At 34.6% G+C, this 19,651-nt stretch overlaps 3 protein-coding genes across 3 annotated transcripts; all 3 read left to right on the top strand.

The window, feature by feature from the left end:
* The first annotated feature begins 2,057 nt into the window (after positions 1–2,057).
* LOC123891635 (albumin-1 D-like) lies at positions 2,058–4,719 on the top strand. Its single transcript, XM_045941550.1, has 2 exons — positions 2,058–2,107; positions 4,344–4,719. The coding sequence occupies exons 1-2, from the start codon at positions 2,058–2,060 to the stop codon at positions 4,717–4,719; spliced, it is 426 nt and encodes a 141-aa protein (XP_045797506.1).
* Positions 4,720–5,672: 953 nt separating this feature from the next.
* Positions 5,673–10,028, top strand: LOC123891634. The gene is made up of 7 exons (XM_045941549.1): positions 5,673–6,078; positions 6,849–7,823; positions 8,207–8,434; positions 8,844–9,073; positions 9,175–9,471; positions 9,610–9,714; positions 9,899–10,028. Exons 1-7 carry the CDS (start codon positions 6,061–6,063, stop codon positions 10,026–10,028), a joined length of 1,983 nt encoding a protein of 660 aa, XP_045797505.1. The 5' UTR covers positions 5,673–6,060.
* A 113-nt stretch (positions 10,029–10,141) lies between these two features.
* LOC123890443 lies at positions 10,142–18,628 on the top strand. Its single transcript, XM_045940056.1, has 4 exons — positions 10,142–10,342; positions 10,664–10,844; positions 10,926–11,045; positions 17,913–18,628. The coding sequence occupies exons 1-4, from the start codon at positions 10,188–10,190 to the stop codon at positions 18,399–18,401; spliced, it is 945 nt and encodes a 314-aa protein (XP_045796012.1). The 5' UTR covers positions 10,142–10,187; the 3' UTR covers positions 18,402–18,628.
* Positions 18,629–19,651: the final 1,023 nt, after the last annotated feature.

The following is a 19,651-nucleotide window of genomic DNA, read 5'->3' as shown; positions in this document are numbered from 1 at the left end:
GCGAAGGTGGTCATCAAATTCTGATGGTTCTTTTTCGGTTCGATCAACGTACATGGTTTTGCAGGACATGCGTGTAGGTACTACTCTGGATATATATACAGTGGCAGCATTAAAAAGATTATGGAAGAACAATGTTCCATCAAAAGTTAGCGTTTTCGGTTGGCGGCTGTTACTTGAAAAATTACCAACCCGGGAGGCTTTATTTCGCAAAGGTATTATCTCGAATAATCATGAGAGAAGTTGCGTATTTTGCTTCAAAGAGGTAGAGGACATACAACACATTTTTTTCACTTGCTGCATTACCTCACAAATTTGGCAGAAAATATTTGTTTGGTTGGGCACTAATGTCATCCCTTTTGAGGACGTTACAAGTCATTTCACTTTGTTTGGTGAATTAGCAAAAGGCAATCATAGCAAGCGAATTCGTCATATAATTTGGTTGGCGACGACGTGGAGTATTTGGCGTACGCATAATAACATTATTTTTAGAGGAGACTGTGTCAACATATCATCTTTAGTGGAGCAAATTGTTTATTTTTCTTGGTTTTGGTTTATAGGCCGAACAGGGAACAATGTTAATTTAGTTTTCTCTGAATGGCGTAATAATCATTTAGATTGTTTTCAACGCATCTAAAGTGATCTATTCTGAATTGTAAGGGTTGAGTACCCCTTGTACTCCTTATAATTCAATTTTTGCTTATCAAAAAAAAAAAAAGCATCCATAATAGAGCTCCCCAAATTTGAGTACTTAACTGGGTTTCACGTGTACACATCACTTATTTATTATTTTTTAATAATAGTACCTAATAAGTACTCAATCCCTCCAACTCATCACCTCTTAAAAAGTTCTAAATCGGTCTCACTAATAACTCTATATCTCATAAATAATACTATATCTTTATAAGTATGTCCCACAAAAATATATTATAATGAGGAGAGAGAGAGAGAGAGGGTACCTATTTGAGAAATAGTACCTTTTAGACACTCAATGCATTTTGCTCCAATGGTAGTACCTATTAGGTACTCAATGGGAAAATAATACATTCTTAGATTATGGTCCATTTACTAAAACCGTGATCCTCGCATATCAATTTAATAATAGAAAAATGCTAAAAAAGTTTCGGAGCACTAGTTAAGCATATTAAAAAGTTTTACCTTGAACCTTGTGTATTTAATACATTAAAAACATAAAAGTCATCTTTCTAGCATTAACTTTATCATTTAATTTCCATTTTTAGTATGCTTAACAAGTGCCCCGAGGCACTGTTTAGCATGACCCTTAATAATATTATTTAAATCTGGTATCATTTATGTTCTGACCTTAATTTCGGTTTTTTTTAAGACTCTGACAAACTATCATTTATTTAATTGAATCTATTTTTATAGCTTTTTGTTGGGTAGGAGTGAGGAATTTTGGAAAATAAATTAGATTAACTGAGATAAAATTTGTCTTACCAAGAAAAATGGAGGGTTAGGGGTACGCTGGGCTGTAGAGTTTAATTTTGCCTTATTAAGTAGATGGTGTTGGAGGCTTTTGCAGGATTCTGACGGTCTTTGGTTTAAAGTACTGATAGCGAAATATGGTTTAAAGAATGGTCAGATAGATAGTGGGGGAAGTAGAGCCTCTAATTGGTGGAAAGTTATTCATCGTAGTTGGTATGAGACTGATATAGGGGAGGGGAAGTGGTTCAGTGATAATATTTTCAAGAGGTTTGGAGATGGGGAGAAGACTTTATTCTGGAAGGATAGTTGGGTGGATGAGATTCCTCTTAAGTCTCAATTTAGTAGATTATTTGAGTTGAGTCTTAACAAGGATAGTACGGTGGTGGACATGTTTAGATTAGGGTGGGGCTATGGTGGAAATGGTTGGAGGTGGCGCAGACAGTTGTTCGCCTGAGAGGAAGAGTTGTGGGGTAAATGTTGTTCTGTTTTGGCTAATGTTTTATTGCAGGTTGACATCTTTGATGAATGAGAATGGTTGCCAAATCCTGAGGAAGGGTATTCAGATGGTGCTTATTTTGTCCTAACTAGTTCAACTGAGACTCTAAGCAACATCCATGGTGACCTCATTTGGAACAAGCAGAGGCGGTACTAGGGGTGGGCTGAGGTGAGCCACGGCTCACCCCCACCCCCAAAAGAATAATTTTTTTATAGGTAGAGTATTAATTTAAATGTATTATTAATGATTTTAATTAGTTATTCAGGATTCGTATTTGTACAAATATTATGTAAATATTAATTTAGAGTTTATTATTGATGATTGTAAGTAAGTAAGTACACATATTAGTTCAAGTATTGGTGTAAATATTAGTTCATAGTCAATTACTGATCACTTCGAGTCACTCAATATACATAGAGTATTATATATAAGTTACACAATTTAATTTTATAATAATCAACATAGACTTTGTTTGTCAAAAATAGAGGATAACTAATTGAATTTATAATATTGGATAAAATTAACAATTGAATGAAATGTCATAAAAAAAACATGTTTAATTTATAATATTTTAGCCCTAATTCATTTTATTTTTTTTGCCTTTTTTGGCGTAAAAGTCGTGGCTTTTAATTTCATAAAAATGTGAATTTTGGTCTCAAATTTGATATTTTATCCTTGAATTCAATGTTGGAGACAATAAATCACTTTTTATGACGCCAAATATCATAAATTTTAGAGTAAATTAAATATGGATTGCAACATATGAAAATAGAGGGATCAAAAAGTTTGATTTTAAAATAAAAGAAAAACTATTTTTGTGAATTTGATAAAATATGAGATTGAAAATGCGATTAAGCCATTTATATATTATAATTTTTTTTTGGCCGACCCAGACTATTTTATGGTTCCGCTACTGGGAACAAGCTTGCTCCGACAAAAGTTTCTACATTTGTGTGATGTCTTTTGTGTGACAGGTACGAAGTACAACTTATTTTTTCGGGGGTGTCTTTGAGACGACTCTATTTTGATTCTTGGCAGATGTAATATTGTGGAGGATGTTCACTATTTATTCTTGAATTTTCCTCTCTTTGGTGCAGTTTGGTATGATATTATTTATTGGGTTAGGGATCGATTCCACGCGTTCTTCCCGATAATGCTATAGCTTTGGCATCTCAGTTTTATGGGGAGCACGATTTTTGCAAAGCATCCAGGAATTGTCTTCAAGTAATATGGCTAGCAATGGTATGGTTTCCGTGAAAGAGTGTAATAATTGTGTTTTTAACAACAGAGTATTTCTAGTGGATACATTGATCTTCAATATCCAAAAATGCGGTGGTGTGGTTGATGGCCAGGAAAAAATGATTTTGTTTCGATTTATATTATTGGTTGTCCAATTCAAAGATTTGTATAGGAACTATGGCGGATTAACTTTCGTTCTTTGTTAATAGACTCATTTTTGTAAGCCACTAAGTTTGGTCTATTGATAAGAGATTTGGATAGTATACTAGAGGTCCTGAGTGGTATATAATGATTTGGATAGTATGCAAAATTAATAATATTTTTTTTTGGTATATTTTTTTGGATAGTATACTAGAGGTACAAAAAAAAAATATAGACTCATTTTTGTACTTTTAAAAAAATATATATATTTCTTGACTATTTAAAAAAATATTATTAATTTTGCATCTTGTTCCACGCATCTTAATTTAATACAATTGTTTTTATTGTCGCTATTATCAGGATATCTCTATATATATTGTTGCATCCAAGAATGAAGAAATGCTACTCAAACAATTGTAGCTAGCTAGTTCTTTCTTTTGATCAAACAATGGCTTATGTTAAGCATGCTTTGGTGGGTTTTTCTAACATGAACAAGTAGTTCATGTGGTGCACCATGCACAAGTCTCGAATAACATTATAAAAAATATGAATTTTTTAAAATCGACCGTTGGATTGAAAGATTATATCATATCATCCATAGAAATTTTTAGAAAAATTGAAACTATTATTGTAACTATTATTGTAACTATTTTGCATCGTTGTAACTATTATTGTCGCTATATATGAAGATATCTCTATATATAGATGCATCCAAGAATGAAGAAATGCAACTCAAACTCAAACAATTGTAGCTTGCTAGTTCTTTCTTTTGATCAAACAATGGCTTATGTTAAGCATGCTTTGGTTGTTGTCTTTCTTGCCACATTCGGTGTGTATTATTTTAACTCTTTTTCTTACCAATATAATACCATGCATGCATTTTTTTACATATGTTAGAAAATCATGAGAAATTATTCAAAATCAACTTATCCCAATTAATGGAGGAATAATTTGATTACTAATTTTAAGTACCTAACTAGCCACTCTTCTAAACGTATTATTTGCAGTGATGTTCCCGATGAAGAAAGGTAGAAGGATGTGACAAGACATGGTGTGATATAAGTAGCAAATATAAAGGTTGTGGGAGTGGTTGTAGTTGTCTTGCGTGGGGAATTTTTGGTGGTAATTGCATCGATGGAATTTTCAAGGAAGCAGTGAAAGAAGTTAATAACGTATGTGAATCTGACGAAGACTGCATCAAGAAGGGAAGTGGGAGCATTTGCGCTTATTATCCTAATTCTGAACTCCAACATGGCTGGTGTTTTACCTCTAACGTTGAAGCAGAACGCTACTTCGAGGTTCTCTCTAACCCTGCAGTAAGGAAGTTCTTCAAACAAATCACTCACTCCAATGAAAAAGAATTCATGAAGATGGCTCTAGATAATATTGCCACTACTTAATCATCTTGATATATATTATGCATGTACTAGCTACTTATAATAAGGGAATCTTTGTATATCCAACTGATGAGTTGGTTTTCTCAGAAATCCATCTCAATTTCAATAAATGAACGTAGTTTGTTCTTGGAAGCAGTGGCGGAACTAGGGGAGGGCTGAGGCGGGCCGCGACCCTCCCCCAAAAAATAGGAATTTACTAATATACCCTTGGTATTTTCATAAAATTACATATTTATAATACTATATATAATTGTGAAGGTAAATAGAATAGAAGCGCAAGGTTAGCCTAGATGGTAGAGGTTTCAATTCCTAATGCATTTGGAGGTGAAGGTCATGGGTATGAACCGTGCCTTCCTTAGTTTTGCTTTTTTTTTTTTTTTTTTCTTTCAAAAATCAACTTTAACACACACCCTTGAGGATAAATGTCGTCTTAAACATATAAAGACATAATTTTGAGATTAATGTTTTTCTTATGATATATCAATTCACAATTTTTATTTTTACCAAAAAAATAAAACACAATTATTTTTAATTTATTTAATCCGTGTCTAATTATTATCTTATATTTATTAATGAATAAATTTCAATCTAAATTTTTTTTTATTGTCTAATTAAGCAAGCATTAGTTCAAAGTCAATTATTGATGATTTCAAATCACTTGACATACGCAGTGTATTATTTTCTGGTATGTAATTTAATTTTTTAATTATCAAATTATTGCTTATTATGACTTAATTTTTTTATACGCAATATAATTTTTTTTATTTAATTTATATATTATAAAATTTTTTAACGGCCCACCCAAGAAAAAATTCCTGGTTTCGCCACTGCTTGGAAGTCCATCTTTATCGATCAATTGGAGAATAAAATTAATTATCGTTTCCTTATAAAAATGATATTTTGGTAATATCTCTAGACATATCCTTGTACCTAGCTAGGAGAGATGGATCCATAAAAATGGGTCCGGTTATTATACATAAACAAATACTTATGCACGCTGCATAAGTCCAGCCCACTAGCCGAGCCCAACACGCCTAGCCCAACCCATTCCTTCATACAACCGCTTCCCACTAACGACGTTAACTCCAAAAGTAACGGTTATCTCGAAACTAACATTTTTCTGTCCAAAACCAACAACAATCGTTCATCATCACCATCGTCGGAATCAACATCATCACCGGAAGCTACATTCATCATCACCGTCACTGAAATCTACAATCATTTCCATCAGAGTTCACTCCTTCATCATCACTGTCACCGAAATCAATCTTCAAAACCAATTACTGTTGATTTCTTACACGCAAGTAAAGGATCATCATCAACGATTCACTTGCAAAAAGCAAAATGAAGAAAACGACACAGGTTTGAACTTCCCTAATGCTTTTGCAAGTGTAACTGTTAGTTGGAAAATGCTTTTGTTTTGTTTGGAAAGTAATTGCATTGGTGTAACCTAAATTCCAATTTGGGGAAAATCATAATCTGAAATGGTTTTGTTTAGTTTGGTTGTTTTGAAAAAGAATTGATGAAACTAAAAGTAGAGATGGTTTTGTTTAGTTTGGTTGTTTTGAAAAAGAATTGATCAGTGTCTCTTTGTGATAATTGGTTGCTTTGAAAAAGTATAATTGTACACTTTTAGTGTATCTGAAACCAAGGTAGCCCTCTTGTGGTTTCCATGAAAGAATTCTTACTAGTTTATGTAGTGATATGAAAAAAGTAGAGATGGTTTTGTTTAGTTTGGTTGTTTTGAAAAAGAATTGATCAGTGTCTCTTTGTGATAATTGGTTGCTTTGAAAAAGTATAATTGTACACTTTTAGTGTATCTGAAACCAAAGTAGCCCTCTTGTGGTTCCCATGAAAGAATTCTTACTAGTTTATGTAGTGATATGAAAAAATAGAGATGGTTTTGTTTAGTTTGGTTGTTTTGAAAAAGAATTGATCAGTGTCTCTTTGTGATAATTGGTTGCTTTGAAAAAGTATAATTGTACACTTTTAGTGTATCTGAAACCAAAGTAGCCCTCTTGTGGTTTCCATGAAAGAATTCTTACTAGTTTATGTAGTGATATGAAAAAAGTAGAGAATTTAACTTATTATCTGCCATATGAAACCATACTTACTAGTTTCCTTTGATCCAGGTGAAAAAATCAAAGAACGTACAGGAATTGCCATCCTTCAGTATCGGGCTGACACCGTCAGATGAGGATAAAAGGAATGACACCGATTCATCATCCAGTGGTGGTCAAAAACATAAGCGAAAAACAGGAGATGCAAAAGATAATGAAAAGAAGAATAAAAAAAAGAAGGAACATAAAAAGGGTGATGAAAGCATTGCTTCTCGTGGTCGTAATAAGAAACCACAAATAGAGGCACAAGATTCCGATGAGACAAGTTCGGATGATGAAAATGAAAGGAATGGTAAGAAAGTTTCTTGTGCTGTTGAAAATGTGAAACAAGATATGGTGAAGAAAGATTCTGATGCAGATGCAAGACTGAGGCATAAGATGAGTGTACCTAAGGTCTATGACCTTATGCATTCAGTACATGTCAAAAAAAGGAGAGACGAAATAATTGACCAACTAAACAACTGTGGCTTTGGAGGGATGCTACATATCTGTAACTGGACAAGGATCCACACCTTTTTTATCGATTGGGTTGTCAGAAGATTTGAAAAGGAACATATGTGGATAAGATTGAGCGATACGGAGGTCCTAGAGTTGAAAGAGGATGATGTGCATAGAGTCTATGAACTTCCAATGGCTGGAAAGAAGATAGACACTAATCTTTGCTCTGATGGAGCAATTAGAAGGCTAAGGAAGGAATTGGGATTGACTGGAGATTATTCTCCAGTTGTGAAGGTTGCTGAATTAGAAAGGATACTGAAGACTATAGAAAAACCTAAAACATGGGTGAAGGGTATAATTTGTTTCATCATTCATAACATTTTGTGCCCGACTAATAAAGGCAATGTGTCACTGCAGTATGCAGATATTTTAGAAGATCCAGCCGGTGTATCTTCATATAACTGGTGTTCACATGTTCTAGACTATATGAAAAAAGGCCTGCAATCTCCAGGAGTTTTAAATCCATTAGCAGATTTCCACTTCCTAATGGTAATGATGTCCACTCAATGATTTGAATTAAAAGTCAATTTTACAAACACATACTTATTCATATTTTATCCAACACAATCTTATAACTGAAACCATGAGTGTGGTTTAATGGTTTCTCTAGTTTTATATCTGTAACCAAAATAGTCCTCTTATGGTTTCCAATAAATATTCATATTTCATATCTCATTTATGTCTTTTATTCTTAATACAATCAACACATACTTGTCACATGCATATTTATTCATTTACTTTTGAGCTTGTCTTTCATTTGAGCAATATTTATACAATCAACACATACTTGCCTTCATTCCTATATGTATATTCCTTTTGAATTGAATGTGTCATGTTTCCCAATTTGAGGCAATATTAACTAATTGTTGCAGATTAACTACATGGATAAAATGGGGAAACGAAGCCCATTTTTGACGGGCAAATACAAGCGGCCATCCCTTCGTGATTGGGATGTCAAGGCGGCAAACCAGGAACTTGCCAAGATCCATGATATCATGGGGCTTGAAAATGGATTGACAGCCGGGGTAACAAGTCTGTACAGACCCGCAGAAGGTCCGCTTGTACTGTGTTTTGATGCAGACACATGCCCACTGTCTAAGGTAATTGTTATTGCTCTTATGTTTGGATTATTTAGTTTAAGTTTTTATCGATATTTGTATACCAAATCCTATTTAATGGTGAAAATCGTGAATTATCGATACTCATGTACCGTCTTTTCTTTTCGAATCCTAATTTAACATAAACTTATTATAACTGAGACCAGAAGTGTGTCTTAATGGTTTCACTTGTGTTGTGTCTGAAACCACAATAGCCCTCTTATGGTTTCCAACAAAATATTCATATTAAATTTAACATAAAATATTATAACTGCAACATAAAGTGTGTCTTAATGGTTTCACTTGTGTTGTGTCTGAAACCAAAATAGCCCTCTTATGGTTTCCAACAAAATATTCATATTAAATTTAACATAAATATTATAACTGAAACCATAAGTGATTGTCCTTGCAGGCAGAAATGTATCTTAATCACTGTAGGTCTTGTATAAATATCTATACTAGATCCGCAGCAACATTGGAACGACGAATAGCTGAGGCAACTGTCGGAACTTCTGGGAAAAAAGATGCAGTCCCAGAAGAAACAAAAACTGACAAGGACAATTCAATGGAAGCCCAGGCTGAAACTGAAAAGAATAACAGTTCCAATAAAGACAATGATGCAGACAAGCACAATGATGAAGGGTACTGCATTTAGTCAATATCGCTTTGTCAAAAATCAATGTTGAAGCATTAGTTTAACTTTTTATGTCAAGTGCTAAAACAAATCACATCAATGGTTTCAGGTTGAATAATGACAATGATGCAGAAGATGAGATCAATGCCAAAAGCATTGATGAAGATGACAATGATGAAAAGGATGAGATCAATGCCGTAATAATTGATGAGGATGACAATGATGAAGAAGATGAGATCATTACCAAGATGATTGATGATTCAGTTAAGGCAGCAACCAAAATCATTGATGATTCAGTGAAGCTGACAATGACACCGGAAACAAACAATGTTGGACTCACATTAACACAGGAAACTATCATGAAGTTTCCGGAGTTTTTTGATGGGGCTGAAGCTTCAAACACAGGGTAAGCAATGAATATGTATGATGTCTCTATTTAAAGGAAACATATTAGTTTAACATCTTAAACAATAACTTTAAAAGTGTTTGCCAATAGTTTTGATATGTGATTTCTGACAAACAAAATGATGTTTAAGGGTTTCAGGTTCGATAAAAATCATTCAGTGTCACAAGGAACAGATTCAGTTACACAGGAAACTATCTCCAAGTTTCCAGAATTTTTTGATGGGGCTGAAGCTTCATATGCAGAGTAAAAATGAATATATATGATGTCTTTTAATGGTTTTTATTTGTGATTCTTAAAACTATAATAACTTTGAAGATATTTAAAGGAAAGATATTAATCTAACATCTTAAACCATAACTTTAAAAGCGTTTATCAATGGTTTTGATATGCGATGTTTGAAAACTAAAATCATTTTTAATGGTTTCAGGTTGAATAACGATGATTTAGTGAAAAAAGATTCAGTGCCACAGGAAACAGATTCTGAGCTAGTGTTGGTACCAGATGCGATGCATCAGGAGAACCCTACAAAATCTGACTCGAATGTAGTCATAAAGTAAGAATCAAACAGTGTGATAATTGTAATATTATTTGAATTTTGCAAAAATTAACACTATTATGTAATATTATTTCACAGTGCAACTCCATTAAAGTCAATAAAGCAAGATGAAATAATTGACTTGGACAATGTCACTCCAAAGAAAAGAAAAAAGCATAATATGCTTTATTCTGATAATACATATCCTGAGCGTCGACGGGCGGTGAAGAAATCGAAATACCTTGCAAGCCCATATGATGACGTTGTCCACAAGTCTGCTGCAACGGAGTTGCAGAAAAAATTATCAACATATGCTTGGAACCCGGAGCTTGATAAGTAAGTGAAAATGGTTGTTTTATTTGGTTTTTAAGCTGTTGTTTTGAACAAAATTATTATCTTGGCTGTTTGTGAATTCAAAACCATTTTTCGCAATGAATGGTTTCCAAGAAGTTTCCCTACAGTAGTAAAAAGTTGAACATGATATTTCTCAATTATTAGTATTCTTAAATGGGTGAAACCATTACTAATATTAAATGGTTTCAAGATGTTATACACTGAAACCATTGGTAATTGGTAAATGGTTTCAAGATCTTTGCTTAAGATTGTTCTAGTAGTTTGTTTGCTTATCCTAAATACTTATACTTAATTATTGTATAGGGATCACATTATGTACTGCTCAGACAACAAGGCTCATTTGTATTCTCTACAAAGGGCTGACTTCTGGACACTTCAAAAAGATGAATGGGTATCATGCTTTGTCATAAACAGTTGGGTTAATTGTTTAAATTGGAATCAGCAGGACAACATGACAAGACTAGTGACACCATTGGTTAATTATGTATGTATTATATCCCTTTAATATTAACAATTTCAATACTTTTACATAATCTTATTGATTTTACTCATTTTATATAACCAGTTTGACATGGAAAGAATGCCTCCTGTAACTAAATCAATTGCGCACTGGAGATTCGTTGACAGACTGAAAAATTTTAAGTACATGGATTGGAAGGCCATTGACCCTACAAAGCTAGAATACGTAAGTAAATCAATTTTGTACTGTTTGATTAATTTGTTAATACATTAAGTATAAATGCATAATCAGTAATCTGCATGTTGGGAGACCATCCTTTAGTAGGTTTCAACTAATGCTATTTCAATACAAGTGTATATATATAACTGAAACCATTTATCAAGAGTAATGGTTTCAGTGTGCAAATTAATGAAACCATTTATCAAGAATAATGGTTTCAGTGTAAAAATCCATCATAGGCTAATAACAATTTGACTTTTTTATGTATTCATTGTTGAGTCTCTAACATGTGAGTTGGTGTATGAAGAAAGAATCTGACTTTCACATTGTTGAAAATCAGTAATCTACATAATCTATCATTGTTTCTGGATTTGTACACTGAAATCATTACTCTTGTAAAATGGTTTTGTAATTCTGGTATCACTAGAATGATGTTACCGAAGATGTCCCAACAACTACTTTATGAATAATGTTGTTTCTATTGTTGGCACATCTTACATAACATATAAAATACTGACAGAAAATAAATAAGGTGCACAAGTAATTGTTAACCCAGTTCAGCCAACTGCCTACTCTGGGGGATACCAATCCAGGAAGGAAATCCACTAATAGCTCTAGTTACTAAGACCTCCAGCAAACCCTAGGATTTACGCCTTAAACTAAGACCTCCAGCAAACCCCTGGTTTACGCCTTATAACCTCGACACTACTCATGCAACTTCTGCCTAGGAACTCCTAGACATGAGATCCCATCTCACTTCCACTCACACAACACAACCTGTGTTGTTTAAACAATGTTGGGAATAACGTAGCGACAACTTACTAAGACACCACTTCACTTTTGCTTAAAAGCTTCAAGTGAATCACACACGGTAAACTCCGTACTTCAAAGCTTAGGAGTAACCTTAAAATAACAAACTCACTTCTTAACTTGTGTTATAGAATCCACAAGCAAGAATTACAATCAAATAATAAAAGACTCAACAAGACTCAATATGTGTAACTAATACTTTTCAATGAGATACATAGTCTTGAGCTTGGTCTTCGTATATATAATGAATAGGCACGCTCCTCTTTCTTCACAAATGCTCAGACGCTCCTTGAGAATCATAAAGGATGATCTGATACTTTTTCAATCTTCATTAAGGATATATCAAGACTTTCCAAAAGTGTTTAAAGGACTTTATATGATAGGATAAGTCATCCAGCTATTTCATTAAGTTTGTCTTATCCTTATAACTCCTGATCAGATCAGATCTCCATTAAGCGTGCTCTTTAAGTGGATTTCCATATATAGCAGATGCTCTCATAAATGCGCGAGATTTCCTTCAGCAAAAAGGATGTTGTAACATATTTTCCAACATCTTGTTAGTATATTTGTTTTAGCAAAATTAAGCCAATTCAAATATCCAACAATCTCCCCCTTTGGCAATTTTTGGCTAAAACAATTTCAAGCCATTACCTTTGAGAGATTAAAAAGCGCAATCCTTCAAATCACCATGGTCACACAAAAGAAGGAATGTTAGAGCATTATTTAAACAAAATTTCACATAGGTGAAAAATATATGCATCAGAGGCAGCAGCAGCGGAGTTATCATCAATTAGCCTCGAGCAAAATAAAACGTGGTATCAGAGCAAAAACATATATCATATGTCATATGTCATCAAAGGTGTTGTGACATATGGGAGCACATCTTCTAGCACATGTTCGTCCAATCAGGGCAGCATCCATTCAGTAGCAAACTCCCCCTGACTTCATCAGCTTGTGCATCATCTCAGGGTAAAAAAAATTTTTACTCCCCCTGAATACTTGCTTACTGCTACTTAAAAACATGTCATAACAAAAGACACAACAACATGTAGCAGAAACAAACAAATCAAAGTACTACTCCCCCTTTTTAGCCACAAAATGTGCCAAAACAGAAAAGTTAAGTATCCAAAGTGCAGAATTAAAAGTACAGACCCTGCACTCAGAAGGTGCTAAAATCCAGGGCACAAATACACCCACAAACCAAAAAACAAAGTACAGTAAAATATTAAACAGATTACAAAATCATTCATCATCACTACTGTCAGAGGCTTCATCCTCATCTGTAGCAGTAGCATATCCTTCATCCTCATCTGCATTGTTTTGTTCACCTGTAGCAGTCACATTTGCACTAGCTTTGACAGGTATTTCATCAGCTTCCAATCCTTCAATCATCTGCAAGAACAATTTCTTCCTTTCTTCAAGCTCAGCCTGCTGTTTATCTATTTCCTGACATTGAACCTTTAAACCAGCAATAATCTCCTTTTTGGTCATAACACCAGCTCCAACAGCAGATGTCCCAACATGATCAGTAACATTGTGATTACCAAATAGCTTATGATGAAAAGTAAAGCCAGATTCCCTCTTCTTAGGTGTGTCAGTCACAACCTTGATGTCCGGGTATTGCGCCAAGATAATTCCACATAGCAAAGATGGAAATGCTATTGGCATCTTCACAGCTGTTGATCTAATATGCTTAATGGTTTGATCAAAAATAAAGGTCCCATAGTCATAGTCAAACTTGGTTCCTACAGCATATATAAATCTACCCAGGTTTGTAGCAACATTGGTTGCATGCTTGGTTGGCACCCAATTTGTTGACCCTATCCTATTGAGGATGGCATATTTGACATTCAATTTACTAGTGGGTATCAGCTTCTTTGTGGGCCAGACCTTAACCTTACCAGCAGTTATTTCAGCACTCACAACATCATTAGCAACCTCTAATTCAGCCTTAGGTTCTACAGATCTTCCTAAGTAATTATTGATCACTACAGGAGAAAAATTGATACATTTACCTCTGACAAAAACTTTGTGGTAGTCCTTGCTCAGTGGGTTATCACATTCTTCAGGGATGTTCACAAGAAATTCTTTCACCAGTAGCTCATAGCAGGGACTGAAGTCACAGACTGTCTTCAGCAGACCAGCTTCCTTGATGTAGTCAAAGATGTCTTGACATTTCAGAGCATCTTTGGTCAATTCCCTTTCAACAGCTAATCTCCTCTGGTAGATGTAATCCCATCTCAGTGCAAAGGCAGCACGATGGAAGGAAATGTTGTCACAGGGGGCTTCTTTAACACCTTGAGGAGCCTTCTTTGCAGTAGCCTTCTTAGGGTTGGGAGATGAGATGATAGCAACATCTTCAGCAGCATCATAATCTGAGTCACAGGATGACTCCATCTTCCTCTTCAGGGTCTCCTTTTTCTTGCTTTTTCCTCCAAGGCTCTCCACTTGTATTGGCCCCATAAGGTCTATGTGCAGCAATTCTAGCACCCTTGTTGTGGTAAGATGTTGCAACTTTGGATGTGACATCTTTATCTGCTTCCCTATTTGGCATTCTCCACATATGCTTCCTTCCTCTATTTTAAGCTTAGGAAGACCTCTGATTGCCTCTTTAGCTATTGCCTTTTTCATGCCCTTAAGGTGCAGGTGGCCAAGTTTTTGGTACCACAACTTTACCTCATCTTCTTTGCTAATAAAACATGTGGATAAATTGTCTTCTTCTTTAGGGATCCAAAGATAACAGTTGTCTCTTGACCTTACTCCTTTCATCAATAGCTCTCCTTGCTCATTTGTAACTAGGCATTCAGTTTTTGTAAAGTTTACTTTCATGCCTTGATCACAAAGTTGGCTTATGCTGATTAGATTTGCTTTAAGCCCTTTTACAAGCAACACATTATCTAGCTTTGGTAAGCCATAGTTTGCAAGTTTACCAACTCCCTTAATCTCTCCTTTGGCTCCATCTCCAAAGGTCACAAAACTGGTAGCATATGACTTCAGATCTTCAAGGTAGTGTTCAACACCTGTCATATGTCTAGAACACCCACTATCAAAGTACCAGGTTTCTCTTGAGGAAGCTCTCAAGGATGTATGAGCTATTAGACCTGTGATCTTCTTCTTTTCTCTCCATTTCTTTCTTGTTGTAACATTAGAGAAGGCAGGAGTATGAAATTCTTGATGAACTTTTCTTGGATATCCATGCAGCCTATAGCAGAAAGGCCTAATATGTCCTTTCCTTCCACAATGATGACATGTCCAGTTATAGAACTTGGGCATAGGATGTCCCATAGATTGTTGCGACAATCCTCCTGACACAAACGTGTTGTTGATTGGAGTATGTATGGTGGCATTGTTGAACTTCATCTGCTGCTTTACTATTTCATGTTCAAAACCAATGGGCTTAGGTTTCCCATAGTTTTGTTTTTGTAACATTTCTTCAAAGTCATCAGTACCTTTGGTCATCATTTTAGCCACTTTTGTGACTTGATCCAAGTCAGTATTTAGCCTGGTCACTTCTTCACCATGTTCAGCAATTTTACCTAGGAGATTGGATTTCTCCAGTAGCAACTGATGAATTTGACTACTCTGATCTTCAACCTTAATGTTGAGATTTTCAATGTTTGTGAGTAATTCAATTTTTTCAGCTTGTAGTTTGCCATTGATTTTCTTTTGTTTCTCCAATGCTTTGCAAACCTCTATGCTTCTATTATGAAGATCTTTGTAAGTAGCAGCTAGTTCTTCATAAGTTACCTCATCATCATGATTCTGAGTCAGATACACAAACTCCTGTTAATGCATTAACAAATTTAGCAGATTCTTCTTCCTCTGAATCTGTATCAGACCATGAAACCACAAGGCTTTTCTTTTGCCTTTTTAGAAAGGTTGGACATTCTGTTCTGATATGGCCAAAACCTTCACATTCATGGCATCTTACTCCTCTTTCATCTTCATTTGTCTTTTTCTGAAAGCTGGACTGTTTGTTGTTGTTGAATCGACCATTTGACTTGGGCCTTTGGTCCACTTTCTTCATCAACTTGTTGAACTGTCTCCCAAGCATAGCCATAGACTCAGCTAAGCTTTCTTCTCCTTCAGATTCAATTTGTAAGTTATCAGCAGCACTTTTTGAAGAAAATGCTAGATTCTTATCTTTCTTTTCATTCCTCCTGTTCAAGCCAATTTCATAGGTTTGGAGTGATCCTATGAGTTCATCTAAATTTAGACTTGAAAGATCATGAGCCTCCTCAATGGCTGTCACCTTCATATCAAATCTTTTAGGCAAAGATCTGAGTATTTTTCCAACTAGCTCCTCATCTGAGATAGGTTTTCCAAGTACATCAAACGAATTTGCAAAGTCAAGCACATTCATTTGAAAGTCATGAATGCTTTCCTCCTCCTTCATTCTGAGATTCTCAAAATTGGTTTTAAGCATCTGAAGCTTAGATAGCTTTACTTTAGATGTTCCTTCATGAGCTTTTCTCAGAATTTCCCAGGCATGCTTAGCAGTAGTACATCTCTTGACAAGCCTGAACATGTTAGCATCCACACCATTGAAAATTGCATACAAGGCTTTGGAGTTGCCAAGTGCTAGATCATCCTCATCTTTTGTCCATTCGTCAGCTGGCTTCTTTACATCAGTTTTCTTGCCATCCTTGTCAAGAACCATTGGTGGTTCCCATCCACGCATCACAGCCTTCCATGTCCTGCTGTCAATTGATTTTATGAAAGCCTCCATACGAGAATAATGGTTTCAGTGTAAAAATCCATCATAGGCTAATAACAATTTGACTTTTTTATGTATTCATTGTTGAGTCTCTAACATGTGAGTTGGTGTATGAAGAAAGAATCTGACTTTCACATTGTTGAAAATCAGTAATCTACATAATCTATCATTGTTTCTGGATTTGTACACTGAAATCATTACTCTTGTAAAATGGTTTTGTAATTCTGGTATCACTAGAATGATGTTACCGAAGATGTCCCAACAACTACTTTATGAATAATGTTGTTTCTATTGTTGGCACATCTTACATAACATATAAAATACTGACAGAAAATAAATAAGGTGCACAAGTAATTGTTAACCCAGTTCAGCCAACTGCCTACTCTGGGGGATACCAATCCAGGAAGGAAATCCACTAATAGCTCTAGTTACTAAGACCTCCAGCAAACCCTAGGATTTACGCCTTAAACTAAGACCTCCAGCAAACCCCTGGTTTACGCCTTATAACCTCGACACTACTCATGCAACTTCTGCCTAGGAACTCCTAGACATGAGATCCCATCTCACTTCCACTCACACAACACAACCTGTGTTGTTTAAACAATGTTGGGAATAACGTAGCGACAACTTACTAAGACACCACTTCACTTTTGCTTAAAAGCTTCAAGTGAATCACACACGGTAAACTCCGTACTTCAAAGCTTAGGAGTAACCTTAAAATAACAAACTCACTTCTTAACTTGTGTTATAGAATCCACAAGCAAGAATTACAATCAAATAATAAAAGACTCAACAAGACTCAATATGTGTAACTAATACTTTTCAATGAGATACATAGTCTTGAGCTTGGTCTTCGTATATATAATGAATAGGCACGCTCCTCTTTCTTCACAAATGCTCAGACGCTCCTTGAGAATCATAAAGGATGATCTGATACTTTTTCAATCTTCATTAAGGATATATCAAGACTTTCCAAAAGTGTTTAAAGGACTTTATATGATAGGATAAGTCATCCAGCTATTTCATTAAGTTTGTCTTATCCTTATAACTCCTGATCAGATCAGATCTCCATTAAGCGTGCTCTTTAAGTGGATTTCCATATATAGCAGATGCTCTCATAAATGCGCGAGATTTCCTTCAGCAAAAAGGATGTTGTAACATATTTTCCAACATCTTGTTAGTATATTTGTTTTAGCAAAATTAAGCCAATTCAAATATCCAACAGGTTTCATTAATTTGTAATATGTTTGATATGATGATTTAAGTATGATAAATTTAGTTTAGTAATATGATTTTAGACATCGTTTTATTTTAATTTTAATAATATGTTTGACATGATGGAACAGATCATGACACCAGCAATAGCTGGCAATCCAGGAAGCCATTATGTCTGCTTTGTCGTCAATTTTAAAAGCCACAAATTTGAATTCCTAAACAGCTTGACGGGGGGAGGAGAGAAATTGCAGTTACCAAATGGTGAACCTAGCTTATACAAACAGATGTTTGATGTTTGGCTGAATGAGGTGGAAGCATTTGTGACAGAATTATATAAGTTATGGAAAATCAAAATGCCTTTCCAATTCACCACATTCAATTGGGATACACCAAAGGTGCCTACTCAAGTTGATTCAGACAATTGTGGAGTGTTTTGCATGAAGTTTCTTGATGAATGGGGTGGTGAAATGCAATCTTTCAAAGGTTGGTCCAAACTTAGGAAACATGGGGACAATGGAAAGATTGCAAAAATTATGGATCTCCGCATTGATCTATGTTCAGCTATATTAACCAACTCTAGCAATTCCAGAAAAGAACAAGTGCTGAAGGATGCAACTTGATGGTTTTTTTTTTTTGACAAAGAAGCAACTTGATGGTTAAGCACTACAATTTGTAAAATGGTTTGGTGCTTCTCTGTAAAATGGTTAGAAACCATTAGTGGTATTAAATGGTTTCAAGCTGTTGTACAAAGAAACCATTTGGCAACAGGGTTTAGGATGTTTTAAACATTTTAATATTTGTTTACATAACATTTTAGTTTTAATGAATTTTACTTTGTATGGTAAAATTTAGTTGTTTATGTTGATGTTATGATTAACTTCTTATTTAAACTTTATGGTATCCGGAGCGTTGTCGACGAAGTAGATACACTTCTTATTTAAAACGTAATGATTCCAGCATTCAACTAGCATTCAACTCTATTTTACCTTTAACTAATCACATGTGCAAACACCTGAAATCAAGAATAAATCCATTATCTTTGTATTTTGTAGTTTAGGAATTTTCAAATGGATAGCAAGATGGCAGCAAATATTAAGTTAATTACATAACTACTTAATCAAATAATAAGAACATAAGTTAATAAATATGCAATTAATCAATCTCTGCGTTATTCGTACCATATAATATACACAAATGACAGTGTAGTTTGTAAACCATTCTGCCCAATGAATGGTTCCATACAGTTATCCTACAAAACCATTTGATGTACTTAATGGTTGCAGACAATTATTTGGAAGCTGTGATGTAACTTAGAGTATGTCATTGAGCAATATGAAACAAGCTAAGATTAATGGGTAAAAGTTAATTAGTGGAACGTCAAGTTTTTTTAAGATTAGTTTAAACAAGTGTGTTGAATAGACTCATTGATTCATTGAATTTGATTTATGAATCAAATAAGTCAAATTTGAGCTAAACTTAAATTATATATAGTTCAATTCGTTTGATTCACGAGTTAGCTCGATTATATATGTACTAGTGTATCAGACTGTATTCTTCCTCCTTGGGCGTGTCTTCTGCCTTAATTTATTTAATCTTCTTTGGCCTACGAAACCATTCTGCCCAATGAATGGTTCCAGACAGTTGGCCTACGAAACCATTTGATGTACTTAATGGTTGCAGACAACTATTAGCAATATAACCATTATATTAGGAAGCTGTGATGTAACTTACAGTATGTCATTGAACAATAAAATTTAAAAGTAACATAATAATCAAATATCTCTTAGCAATAAACTTATAGTATGGTTTCCAATAAAATATAGTCGATGGTTATTGAAACCATTTAGCAATAACAATGGTTTCGCTGTAT

This window comes from Trifolium pratense, linkage group LG6 (genome assembly GCF_020283565.1).
Source record: "Trifolium pratense cultivar HEN17-A07 linkage group LG6, ARS_RC_1.1, whole genome shotgun sequence".
In the NCBI taxonomy this organism is placed as follows: domain Eukaryota; kingdom Viridiplantae; phylum Streptophyta; class Magnoliopsida; order Fabales; family Fabaceae; genus Trifolium; species Trifolium pratense.
This window is presented reverse-complemented; position numbering and strand designations above follow the sequence as displayed.

What these genes read in the sequence shown, in the direction of transcription:
- LOC123890443 (XM_045940056.1), top strand. Translation starts at nt 10,188, where the DNA reads ATGCTTTATTCTGATAATACATATCCTGAGCGTCGACGGGCGGTGAAG. An exon ending in TGGAACCCGGAGCTTGATAA is followed by an intron (nt 10,343 to 10,663) that starts GTAAGTGAAAAT and finishes ATTATTGTATAG; the next exon opens with GGATCACATTATGTACTGCT. An exon ending in ACCCTACAAAGCTAGAATAC is followed by an intron (nt 11,046 to 17,912) that starts GTAAGTAAATCA and finishes ATGATGGAACAG; the next exon opens with ATCATGACACCAGCAATAGC.
- LOC123891634 (XM_045941549.1), top strand. An exon ending in CAGATTTCCACTTCCTAATG is followed by an intron (nt 7,824 to 8,206) that starts GTAATGATGTCC and finishes TAATTGTTGCAG; the next exon opens with ATTAACTACATGGATAAAAT. An exon ending in ACACATGCCCACTGTCTAAG is followed by an intron (nt 8,435 to 8,843) that starts GTAATTGTTATT and finishes TTGTCCTTGCAG; the next exon opens with GCAGAAATGTATCTTAATCA.
- LOC123891635 (XM_045941550.1), top strand. Translation starts at nt 2,058, where the DNA reads ATGGTGACCTCATTTGGAACAAGCAGAGGCGGTACTAGGGGTGGGCTG. An exon ending in GGTACTAGGGGTGGGCTGAG is followed by an intron (nt 2,108 to 4,343) that starts GTGAGCCACGGC and finishes TTCCCGATGAAG; the next exon opens with AAAGGTAGAAGGATGTGACA.